Below are 13,384 nucleotides of genomic sequence, written 5' to 3'. Positions count from 1 at the left end.
ACAGAGGTTCTTCGTTAGTCAATGGGTTCGAAGCCACAGAAACGACGAAGCATCTAGATTTTTGGTTTGGAAGTCTCAAATATGTGAACTGAAAATCTATCTTTCATTGCCCATTACTTTCAGCGAACTGATAATGTAGCAGCTGTTATTTTTTTAGAAAAGTCAAACTAACCCCTTGCTGTTACAAGGTGTAAACCGTAATTTTGGTTTATAGCAGCTTTAGTGACCTTGTCTTATATAGACTTTAACCCAGTCTGCTTGTTCGCACGTTCGGGGGCTCCTTATACCCGTTTACTGCAGTATTAAATTTAGAAACAAACTATGTCGACTTAAATTTGTCCTGATAAAATAAATATTTGAGGAAATTGTTAACGATCGGCCTTCAGATGTACATTGTCATTTTGAATAATTTCTTTACCCATCACTGAAGGGAATTCTAGGAAGATATGCAACTTCAGTTGGAAACAAACCTGGAGAAAATCGCAAAGAAAGCTGATGTTGAAAATTACTGTGCTACACACAGACAAGCTTTGCGAGATTTTTTGTTTCAATGCGCAAAACATGCAATGTTTTTTTTTAAGTTTTTTTGCATTCTTTGCAAATAAAAGGCAGTTGTTCAAAAGTCCAAGACTATGTGTGCCTTTTTTCTGAAACAAAATTCAAATCTTTCAGAAAGTGCAAAGAGGTTGAGAATAAATTTGGCGGCACAAAAGTAGAGTTTTAGAAAAATAACCGTCGATCACCTATTTTTTAATTAAACTTTCTCAAAATGTAATATGAAAATCATTGAATATTTTTTCTCAATGGACTTTTTCCATAATAGTTATCATGTGTTACAAGTTTCATCTGGAAAATTTTTCGAATAAGTCAGCTGCTCAGTTTTGGTGACAATTTATTATAGTCTTTTTAAACTCTTTTTAGAATTTGTACTACGAGAAAGGTTTGGAGATTGGATGGAATAGAAAATAACTTACTTTTCTCGCTAAGATGTCAGCAAAATTTTCTGAACTTTTTTCAAAAACAAAAGATAGTTTTCTAAAAGACGCAATTAATTTGCACCGACCACTTCGCTGAATAATTGCCACCGTACGCAAAATCTGTCTTCCTTTGAAATTTTTAAAAATGACAGTCATTTTAAATAAGATGAAAGTCGATAGCCTGCTTTTTATCTGAAAATAGTTAATTCGAATGAGTCTCCATTACAATAGATAAGCCCCAGAAACTCAAGCATCAACTTTTAAAAATTGGTGAAGTTTCGTTACAATTTAAGGTTGTACTAATTGTGCCCTCATTGGCCTGTTATCTAGAGCGTGCTCATGAAGTCACCTCTGGTGTTTCGTAATTAACGTTGATTCAAAGTACTGATCAAGTAGAATGAATTTATATATCAAAGTCTCAGCAAAAGTCTCGAATAAAATTCAGTTGCTGATTGATAGATCACTAAACAGTATTGCAGCGTTGACCTTGAGAGGAGTGAATTAGAATGGATCGCAAGAAAAACGGATGCTGGCCACAAACTTTTTCGGCAAACAGTGTATCGCCACTTGCCAGTAACTGGGTTAAACAGACCTGTTTGAGACTTCATTAGCCAGATTTTATATTGCATCTTTAATTTTTATTTTGAATCAATTGCTTGGAACCAATTAAATATCTGATATCTCTATTACAATTTTTGTATCTTCTCAATTGTTTGTTGAGTAAGAATATTTTTGTGGAGCCATACAGGCCACCTATAGCAGGTGAGTTGTTGAGAATTTATAGGAGGTGAGTTGCTATACTCGGGTTAGTGATCAAAGTCCATTGTACATTCTAATACTAGGGAGAAAGCAATTCGAGTAGAATTTGCCTAATAATTTTCATCCAATTCTTCAGCACATATGTACATACATTGAAAGTTTGAATAATTCCCTTATGAATCGTGAAATTGAGTTCCGGGAAACATGGGATTAGAAATTAAATGGTAGTAAAAGGTAGTAAAACATACCCGGCAGATTGCCGGAAAATAGCCGCCGTTGATTCCAATAAGCACGATTGGGATTGAAAGAATAGAAGATATTGAAAAAAAAAGATTTTTGTACAAAAACATTTTTTAAGTCCGATTTATTTTGATGGCATTTCCTAGTTGAAGTTAACGTACTTCTGTTTCTTAGAGAGAGGCTACAGGGGCTACCATCAATACCAATAAGCATTAGAGATGGTAACTAAGACTTATAGAAACGACGTTCAAATAGCGGGCATCTAAAATTGGGCTTTATGGGTTTATCCCGTTTCTACTTCTGACTTCAATTTTTTATACTGACTCTGTTCATTTTGAATTGCTTTGCTGAGCAACTGATGTTCAAAATCACTTTTAGCAGAATGAGAGAAGAGAGAAACTAGTCTAGAGAAGTCAAAAAGATATCACGCAAAATGTTGAAAAAGCGGCAAAATGAGGTAAAGCGAAAAATTTTTTTATTCGACGAAGTAAAAAAACATAACAGGACAAGTCCTGACGTACAATTCAAAGAAATTTCATTGACTAAACAGAAAACTAGATCTAGAACGGACTATGAATGGATTGGGAAAACCATTTAGAAAAAAATCCGATCCAAAAAATCGAAAAAACAGTAAACATTAAAGTGAAATTGCCGCATGTGAACAAAAAACCACTAGCGAGAAAGCGAACTTTTGTTCAAACACCATTTTCTGACTCTACTTTAAATTTAGAGCGAAAAAATTTCACGCCGCAAAACCACTCGCTTTTTCGCTCCACTTCCTGTTTCGGCGTGACCAAAATCACTACTCCAATTTGACTTCAAAAATCATGAAAATGTGTGAACAGATATTAAAAAAAAAACATAGCCGGAAGAATTCCGGAAACGACTCGAAGGAAAAAACGAACGCCCCTAACAAACATAAAACTTATTCTACTGATTGACCACAAAAACTAACATAATGCTTATCCTACTGAATAACACTTGTCACTTTAAAACAAAAAAAAAGAAAGAGAACAATGAAAAAATAACTGACCAGAAAAGACGATAAAGCACGTGATAAAAATTTTACATTGAGTTGCAAGTTTAAAAACAACTTTTGGCGAAAACCCGTGAAAAAAGTTTAGTTTAATTTTGTTGAATCACTGCTATTTGAGAAAAAAAAACACAAATTTCAAGTAGAATAAACGAAGGTAAAAGAAAGGAAATGAAAAACAAAACCAAAAATATTTTCTGTAAAAAAAAAATTGGCCACAAATAATGAATCAAATACCATTATGCTGAAATCAAATCATTATTTCAAAAAACTTTTAATACTACATCTGGTCAAGTGTCCACCAATCCAAATCATTGTTTATTTATATGATTAAAAACGAAGAACGAAAAAGATAGAAAAAAAGTTAGTGTTTAAGAAAAGTTAGTGATATTTGTCATTGAAAAGTGCACTAAATATATTTCACCAAAAACATAGAAAAACTCCTATCAAAAGCTAGACCACTAAAAACTAGCAAAAAGCAGGCAATCAGAAAAACTCAGCAAAAATTCCAAAAAAAAAACACGAAAATTTGCGGAACTCTTCATAAAAGTTACTCAATTATATTTATCAAAATGATTCAAAACTGAAATCAAAATCATCAACACGCATCAATGACAACTAATTTGGACTATAGGAACCCCCAAATGCTATAAAAAATCGAAGAACACAAAGGGCATTTTAAAAAAAAAGAAAAAAAAATCATAGAAAAAATTGAGCTTTTTTTTTAATTTCACGGGAGCACATAAACCCAAAAAACGTTAATTGGAGCGAATTAGTACTGGAAGACTTCGAAAACAATAGGAAAGTCGAATAGACTGAAAAATTTTTCTAAGTTTAGAAAAAAAAAACGAAAAACAGCAAAAAATTAAGAAAAATAATTCAAAATTTCTCAGTTTATTGTCATTTTTCTAAACAAAAAAATCGTTTCCAATCTAAGAGAATGTAATCACTTGGTATCTAAAAACTTAGTTACTAACATGCTTCTGTTCAAAGCCATTACAAAGCATTATAACAAAAGAAAACGCAAAAAATTGCTAAAATTCGCCTAAAATTCAGCAAAATAGCTGAAAAACCAGCAAAATGGTATAAAAATTTTATTAATGACCAAAAACTTGCGAACCACTATTAAAACAACCCTAAGCATCACACAATATCATAATCAGACCTCTAAACCAAAAAAATAACAAAAAAACGGTTTTAAAAAGCCGCATGTGAACAAAAAAATTTCGCTCGCTTAGAGAAAATTTTTTCACACATCAATTTATCGCTCTCTCAAAAACAGCGGTATGAACAAAAACCACTCTCTTTTCGCTCCACTCTTCAATTTTGTTCAGCACAAAAACAACTCCAAATTTTTTCACGCATTTCATTTCCCGCTTTAAAAATCACTCCAATAAAATTGATTAAAAAAAAAGGACTTCTCCAATACTCCTCTTCGAGTCGTAAAAAGACAGCGCCCCAATACAATTCAAATTCTTTGAATTGTAAAAAAAAATAGGAGCGCTATAATAGCCGGCTGAGAAGATGAGGCGGCTATTAATTAAATTCGAAGTAAATGGTAATTTTTTTGAGGAGTCGGACTCTAGACCTAGAGAACAGTCGCAGTGAAAGATGATGTTTGGATCCTTCTGTAATACGCGCATACATGCTTTGCGAACCTTCTCGTTTCATTACGCATAGAATGCAAATTTTTTCAAATTTTGTCTGCATGAACTCACAACGCACAGAAGGTAGTATTCAAATGTCCAAGAACAGTTTTGTCTTGTATCGCTGGAAAAAATTCTTAACCAGAAGTTAAACAATTTTCGCAATTTTTTTTCATTCTCGCATCCCAGCATTTTTTTTGTCAGTGGTTTTCAGGTCATTTAGCATTCTATTGATCCTCTGATATCCACCCCCCGGGCCGAGGAATTTGGCCAAAATTATGTAAGATCAGCGGCAACTAGCGTTGACAAGTCGGAAAATTCACCGCAATTTTCTTACATAATTTTGCGTTGATTGCGTTGAATTTAAAGACAAAAATTCAACGCATTCAACGCAAAATTATGTAAGAAATGGCGGTGAATTTTCCAACTTGTCAACGCTAGTTGCCGCTGATCTTACATATTTAGCGTTGAATTTAGCGTAGATCTTACATATTTAGCGTAGAATTTAGCGTAGATCTTACATAATTAGCGTTGAATTTAGCGTAGATCTTACATATTTTTGCGTTGAATTTAGCGTTGATCTTACATATTTAGCGTAGAATTTAGCGTAGATCTTACATAATTAGCGTTGAATTTAGCGTAGATCTTACATATTTTTGCGTTGAATTTAGCGTTGATCTTACAAAAAATCAACGCGTAGAACTCTGGGTATGGGACTCGAACCACTGACCTCCTGTTTACTTGTCGCCTCTTCTACCATTGCGCCACCGTACCTTGGTTTCCTTAAGAGCCGCAATCCTTATAAAGCGTAGATCTTACATATTTTGCGTTGAAATTAGCGTAGATCTTACATATTTTGCGTTGATTTTAGCGTAGATCTTACATATATTGCATTGAATTAAGCGTAGAACTTGCATATATTTCGTTGAATTTAGCCTAGATCTTACATATTTTTCGTTGAATTTAGCCGAGCTCTTACATAATTTCAACGTATTCAACGCATTTATCATGTGAGAAGTACTGGGAAAAATTTAAAATTTTTTTAGGTTTTGAAAAAATTTTGAATTCCTAAAATGTTCTGAAATGGTTTTTGCACCGTAAGAGAGCGTAAATGCTTTTTGCACCGTAAATGGTTATTTTTTGCTGACTTCATTTTTCTCATTGTGCAGTATAGGGGTCGAAAATTAATTGTTCGAAAAAAACTTGAAAAATTTGAAATCATCAAATGGTCTGAATTGGATTTTGCACTATAAAAGAGCACTAAAAAAGATTTTTTCTGACTTTTTGTTTCTCACCTTAGGAGTTAGGGTTCGAAATAGTGAAAAAATTAATTTTTCGAAAAAAAACTTGAAAAAGTTTTGAAATCGTAAAATGGTCTGAAACGGATTTTGCACTTTGAAAGAGCACTAAAAAGTGATTTTTCTCACCTGTGCAGTATAGGGTCGAAACAGTTAAAAAATTGACTTTTTGAAAAAGACTTGAAAAATTTGAAATCGTAAAATGGTCTCAATTGAATTTTGCACTATAAAAGAGCATTAAAAATGATTTTTCTCTGACTTCACGTTTCTCACCTTTGCAGCATAGGGGTCGAAACAGTTAAAAGTTGATTTTTCGAAAAAAAACTTGGAAAAATTTTGAAATCGTAATATGATCTCAAATGGATTTTGCACTATAAAAGAGCACAAAAAAGTGTTTTTTTTTGCTGACTTTGCTTTTCTCACCTGTGAAGTATAGGGATCGAAACAGTGAAAAAATTGACTTTTTGAAAAAAAAACTTGAAAAACTTTTGAAATCATAAAGTGGTCTGAAACGGAATTCAAAAAGTTCAACCTTAATTTTGTAAGATCTACGCCAAAATTCAACGCAAAAATATGTAAGATTGGCGTTGAATGCGTTGAATTTATGTAAGATCTACGCTAAATTCAACGCTAAATATGTAAGATCTACGCTAAAATTCAACGCTAAATATGTAAGATCTACGCCAAAATTCAACGCAAAATTATGTAAGATTGGCGTTGAATGCGTTGAATTTATGTAAGATCTACGCTAAAATTCAACGCTAAATATGTAAGATCTACGCCAAAATTCAACGCGAAATTATGTAAGATTAGCGTTGAATGCGTTGAATTTATGTAAGATCTACGCTAAATTCAACGCTAAATATGTAAGATCTACGCTAAAATTCAACGCTAAATATGTAAGATCTACGCCAAAATTCAACGCAAAATTATGTAAGATTAGCGTTGAATGCGTTGAATTTAAGTAAGATCTACGCTTAAGCGTAGATCTTACATAAATTCAACGCATTCAACGCCAATCTTACATAATTTTGCGTTTTTTAGCGTTGACACCTCGGCCCGGGCTCCATCAGATATGTTTATACATTTTACTGGTACTGATTGTACTGAATTAACTTAAGATGTCTTAATTGCCAATCTATGCACACAGCCATGATAACTGCTTCCGTTTCCGCACCAAATCTAGTTTTTTTTCAGACAACAGTTATTTTTCTCTACTTTGACGCATTAGATGAAAAAAGAATGGCTGACTTGTTTTACAAACTTGTTTCATGCGTTGTTAAAATATGGGAATTAGTCTCCTGAAATGCTCAAAATATTTGAAAGGGAAACGGAATGATTGTTATTGGAAGCGTGGAAATAGTTGGAAATTGGGAAAGAAACTGTTTTAGAGATAGCCGGCTATATGGAATGAATATGTTTGTGTTGTGTTTTCCCTGTGTGTATTTGTGTGTGAATGGTTATGGAACGTGAAACGGTAGAGAAGGCAGGTGTTTTGAGATCTTGAGCAGCAAATTCAAAACATGCGTCAATGCAAAGATGCATTTTTCAAACCACAAGTAAACATTTTTCTACTCTCAAAAACAACCACCAGATGCTAAACAATTAGTGTACGTGTATTTATGTATGTTGTGTATTCCAAAATAACAAACGCATAAATTGATCAACGTTGCGAAGACGAATAAACGAAGAAAAAAGAATTTTACCTGTAAATATCACAGAGCATCAGTTTTTAATTTTACAGTTATTATGCGAGTATTATGCACATATACTCTGCAGTATATGTACAGTATCGTGATTATTAGAATTGTTTTTAAATATGATAATATACAACACACGCAGCTTAATGTATGGAATATTATTGTCTTTCTGTATTTGCAGATTTTCATCAAATTTATTGCTCTCACTTTTATCCGGCTTTTTTCATTGATTTGTAACCAAATTTGGCTCTGTTACCAAAATACAAATTTTTCTGTTGCATTCAATTCAACTAAAACGCTTACAATATTTATACGCATCCCCTGCTTATGTAGTTTAATATACGCTCATAAATATAAACGATAAATAAAATTCACCTACAATACAAGCCGTCTACTTGTGTATGTTTTCTCAGTTTTAGTTTTTTTACAAAAGATATTATACAGTATTATTATTGGTGCACTTACAATATTTTATTTTCATATGCATGCTTATTTGATAACGTGCCTGTAAAAACACTGATCCAGATGCTAGCTCAAACCAAATTCACCACCTTCAAACATTGCACGAGGTTTGATCACAAAACGTCAAAGAAAAGTTATAAAAGCCGTTTGTAAAGTTATAGTAGCTCTATAGTTTCTTTTCTCAAATTTTTGACAAACTTTGAACGACTGATCAACGAAGCATATTTAACGAACGCTCACTTAAATAACATCAGAACTTGCGTCGTTTTAAAAATTATAATTTGCAAATTCGTACAATTTGAAAACTCATTAAAAATTGTAACTTTTCTTCGACGCCTCTTATCCGCTGTGTGTTAAGAGCGATCGATCGACTCTGAATAAAGCATGATAAGGCCATAAATTTAGTTATGATTTTCGAGAGATAATATTTGTTACAGAGAACTGCTTTTACATACTATGTTCTTGAGACCTTTCGATAAGCAAAAAGTTCTGAACAGATTTTCAAATAGAAAAGTGGTCAAACCAATTTCTTCTCGCATTTTCATAAGCTCTTTTGATGTTCTACCGATCAACGCACGTTATATTAGTTTGTGGCTTCTTTGTTATTGACGCATTATATGCAGTTTTGCGTGGCATTCTTATTATGTTCGGTTTTAAAATTATGACACGCAATTCATTACAATGATCTGTTTATAGTTTTTATAATATTTGAAACGGTCGTCAAAAATCAAAGTCAAGTACCCGGAAAGTTAAAACACAGAATTTACAGAAAAAAATTGTTAAAATTTATTAGATAACACGAGTTTATCTGGATGACCGTTGAAAATTTTTGGGGCAATCAAAGTTCAAACGAGGCAATTTAATTTAATCCATTATGATATTGCGGTATTCTTCTAATACTGGCTCATTAACTGGGAGCCGATTGTGAAGTTCCATAAATGGAAATGCGGATGAGGTGTTCAACTTGGGAAAATCGAGAACAACTTAGATGGCAACTCGGAAAGTGTCAAATGCTGCAGTTATAAACATGGAAAACGACGCAAGACCAGAAGGTGTAGGGGAAGAGTCATCACAGCAGGCATTTCTGCAAGAACTCACGCCCCAAGCCCTTCGAAAACTTCTCCACCCGCCTTCGGCCCCTGAGCGGGCTCGATCCCCCGCCGCCGTTGCCCCAAACCGCACGCCATCACCACATCGCAAAGTATCCTCCATCAACAACCAGTTAGATATCCCCGATGAAGACTCAATGCGGTCTTCGAAAATATCCCTTCGGGAACAGCTGGAAAAATCCGCCATTAGCTTAGATGATTTTGGTGTGGGGACTCAGAGGCGGAAGCTATGCGGGTGCATCCCGCTGCCCGGGAAAAAAGTACCGACTCGGGAGCTGCCCGAAGATATGTTGCCTCACCCTGATTTAGAAGAGGGTAAATCACTGCCGAATGACTACGAACCCTTTCCGAAAGAGTTGGCAGGCAAGCCAATGATAGACATCGATCCGAACAGAACAGAACACAAGTCGTTTGTTGTTATATCTAAACGAATGGGCCGAAACACAATATACAGGTTCTCAGCTACAAAAGCGATGTACTTTCTGAGCCCTTTGCACCCTCTCAGACGCTTTATGATGTTTGTAGCTACAAATCAGTGGTTTGACGCCCTTGTCATCCTATGTATCTTGGTGAATTGTGTCTTTTTGACCTTCAAAGAGCCGGTGCAATTAGCCGAGTATTTCTTCCAGGCCTTTTACACAATAGAGATGATCATTAGGATCACGGCCAGAGGATTTTGCCTGGAAAAACACACTTACCTGCGAGACCCCTGGAACTTTCTAGACTTCTTTGTCGTACTAATAGGGTAAGTTTTCACGAGGTCCTTTGCTTAATAGCCTCTTTTGTCTTAGGACACAAAGTCTTCTGCTCATCCTAAAATTTTGTCGAAAGCTGATTGTGCCAAAACTTCGTAGACCTTTTATGAATACTACATTCTAAAATTTACGTAACTGAACTCCTGATCATGATTTGAGTTTCTACTGCGGCATTAAAAACTTGATATCCAGGCGTTGAACATCTTTAGGGCTATTTGGTATTCCAAAAGAAAATAGTTCAAACTAGACTGAGAATTTGTGTGCTGTCTCAAAACTTTTCTTTACTCCCTCCATTTAAATGAATACAGTTCGGGTAGCGTGACTTTATCCCCAACTCACCTCTAATTGTTCCGACCCTCTTGAGGGGGGAGGAACTATATACTCAAATGGGTTTTTTTTGTTCCGTGAATTTTCGCCGCTCGATATATTCATCGTAGAGAATTGAGACTGGTATCATTAGAAAGCTCGTCCAGCGTAGAATATGGAATTAAAAAGATTTTTTAAATTTTCGTTTTCTACAGGGAGTTATCGAGGTTTAAACTTCTGAGAAAAGAAGAGTGAATTCACGTTGTTTTTATTCACATTTTCCGGAATTTTTGCCTAAATTTTCGTCAATTTTGCTAAAATTTGTTATAATTTTTAAGAATAGTGTCGTTGATTTTATTTTTGAAGATGAACAAGCATTGTTGATTGTTTTGATTTAATTTTTTTGGTCAAAAAATCTGGATAAACATTTCAAAATTTAGGCTTTTACATCAAAAACAGCACGAAATAAGCTACTTTAGTCCACTTTGTTTGAGTTTGTCGACAGTACACCCCCAAATAACACTCATACAATCTTTGTAGACTCAGAGGGGGGCTATTTCTACTTCAGGGTCCGCTGAGAGTGCACTGTAGTTAAAACTTTGCCGTTTTTTGTTAACTTTACTCGTTGATTATCAAAAATGCAGAACTTATTTTGAGTTTTCAACTAACAAATTATCTATATCTACAACATTCGAAAAATCAATTATTCCTAACGGACAATAAGTATTAGCAGGGCTAGTTTTGGGCCGTTCTTGGACTGTTACAATCCAAAAAAAATCGGGTTGTAATCAGTCGGTCTTTTTTTTTTTAAAAAAAAAGATTTTTTTTAATAATAAAGAACAGAACATATCAAATCAAAGCTCAAGAGTGATAGGTCCAACCAATCTGCTGGCTAAGCAGCTCCAAGCTAATGTATTAAGTTTTTCAATTGAAAGTATATGGTTGTTTCTTTTTTTAAAAATAATTGACTTTTCAATAAATAATGGCTTAATTAACTTTTCCTCTATTTTTTTCTTAATTTGTTCAACTTCCAGCTTAGTGTCAGCAAAGAAAGACTGCTTCTTCTTTCTACTGATTTAACAGTTATACTCGGTTGCAGTTTTAAGCCTGAAGTTATTGTTTTCTGGCTTTGATACTACAAGATTTCAGATTTTTGTTTGTTTTGATATTTGCCAGTTTTTCACGTTTTCTAATTTTGTCACATTATCACACTATTGACAGTTCACATGTCACCTTATTAGCATTTAGATTAAGGCACAATTGAACATATTAAAATCCTGAAAGATTTACATCATCGTTTTAACGGCCTCGACGCCTCTTTCTTGAAGAAATCAATTGAATTTTTTACTTTTGTCTGTAACTGTCATTTATACTTTGTCGTTTCGGTCAAAAAATGAATAAGGACAGGTCCTAATGCCCTTTTATAGAAGCAGTGGTAATCGTAAATTTGTGGTAATATTGATTGATTCCTAATGGTATTTATTACTTTGAAGTTAACTGTTTCAAAAAAATAAGTTAATTTTTTTACTTTACTGTTTTGTTCTTTTTTGTATAATTGTTACCAAACCTTTTTATGGACTGGTCGCATATGTTTTCTGGTGATTTATAAGTTATTTTTGTTTAGTTTTAGGTTTATCTAACGGTATGTTGACTTTGTTATTAAATTTAGTTTTTAAGAGGGCCATAAATTTTTTGATGTAATTAAGGTTTGTTGTTGTTGTTGTTGTTTGATTTTGCTGTTCATCTTGACTCGCTTTCTTAATGTTGAAATATTACAGCAATCTAATGCATCAATTTTTACTCCACTGAGTTATTTGTTTTGGAGGCTATCATATCGTTCAAACAGAATTTTTTGAAAAAGACTTGGGCTTTTTTGGGATTCGCAAAAAATAATTTTTGGGTTTTTCTGTCTGTTCCTCATTTGGTAGACAATTATGCCAAAATTGTGGATGGGCGGGGTCGGAACCTTATGTGCCATCGCACATTACCGAGCCGCCTTGTTAGCTAATATTGGGGGAGGGGGAATATTGGGAAAGTTCAAGCCCAAAATATTTTTCAATTTAATAATGCTTTAGAATTTTCAAAACGCTATTATATACAGCAAATGTTGAGAAAGCAAGAATATGAGAAATCAAAGTTTTGAAAATAAAAATGAATATAAAGTATATTATTCGGTCGCACCATTATCTGTTTTCCTTTTAATCTACAGCTTTTCAGATAATATTTTTTACGCAGTGTCAGGGTGCCAACAATTCCAGCGCTAAAATGCCAAATAAAACGTTTCTAATTTTGAAATCTTACCGTAGTCTGAATAAAAATACAGTGGATACTGCTTATTATAACACTCATATTACAAACCCATTTAATTTGATGGCCTGTTTGTTTGCAACTGACTTATATGTCACGACCTACGGTCCACTTTAGCGGGGAGTAACAATATACTTAAATGAGTTTTTCTTGTTCAGTCAATTCTGGCTGATTGATACATTCATCGCACAGGGTTGTGAATATATGTTAGAACTGATGATGGTAGTGTTGTTGGATTTACCTCCAAAAAAAGAGAGGATTGTTGAGCTGTTTGATCCAGTTTTTTTGCTAATACTTTTGCTAAATTTGTCAAAATTCAGCCTTTTTTCAACAAAACTGGCATGAAATAATTTTTTTTTTTAATTTTAAGCCTTTTAAATTGCTGTATTAACAAAAAAAACCCTGACACAAAATTTCGTTATCGCCAGAGAGGGCTAGTTTCCTGCGAGAGCGTTGATGAATTAAAATTTAGCGAGTCTCTTGCTAAAATAACTTCATAGATACCTAAAAACCATTATTTATTAACTTTTTTCATCAAGTATTAACTTTTTTGTCGAAATTTCCATATCCAAAATTTTCAGAATAATTATGTTACTAACGAAAGAACAGCGGTAGCAAAGCTAGTTTTGGTCTAGTAGCTGGTGCAATTTATTTCAACCCTTACTAATAACAGTTCCAATTGGCTTTCTGAGAAGTTTCACGGAAATATATCTCGATTTTGCAGTCGAAATCTAGTGGTCAATTTAGAAATTTAAAATACCTGATTTCAAATTAAACAATGGATTAGCAAAC

The 13,384-nt window shown here is 33.7% G+C and overlaps 2 protein-coding genes across 9 annotated transcripts in view; one reads left to right on the top strand and one right to left on the bottom strand.

Annotated features, from left to right (window-relative positions):
• LOC142336094 (EH domain-containing protein 1-like) overlaps positions 1 to 13,384 on the bottom strand; it is a 179,469-nt gene that overhangs the window by 160,203 nt on the left and 5,882 nt on the right. The window lies entirely within an intron of this gene.
• The window catches only part of LOC142336093 (sodium channel protein 1 brain-like), a 100,059-nt gene continuing 94,673 nt past the window's right edge, over positions 7,999 to 13,384 (top strand). For 5 of the 7 annotated variants that reach the window (XM_075384624.1, XM_075384622.1, XM_075384625.1 and 2 more), the window contains exon 1: positions 8,229 to 9,969. In XM_075384624.1, the coding sequence (XP_075240739.1) occupies positions 9,104 to 9,969 (866 nt within the window). In that variant the 5' untranslated portion in view covers positions 8,229 to 9,103. The other 2 variants (XM_075384619.1, XM_075384618.1) reach the window with 2 other exon arrangements.

Source organism: Convolutriloba macropyga, chromosome 3, assembly GCF_964194025.1.
Source record: "Convolutriloba macropyga chromosome 3, txConMacr16.3, whole genome shotgun sequence".
In the NCBI taxonomy this organism is placed as follows: Eukaryota; Metazoa; Xenacoelomorpha; order Acoela; family Convolutidae; genus Convolutriloba; species Convolutriloba macropyga.
This window is presented reverse-complemented; position numbering and strand designations above follow the sequence as displayed.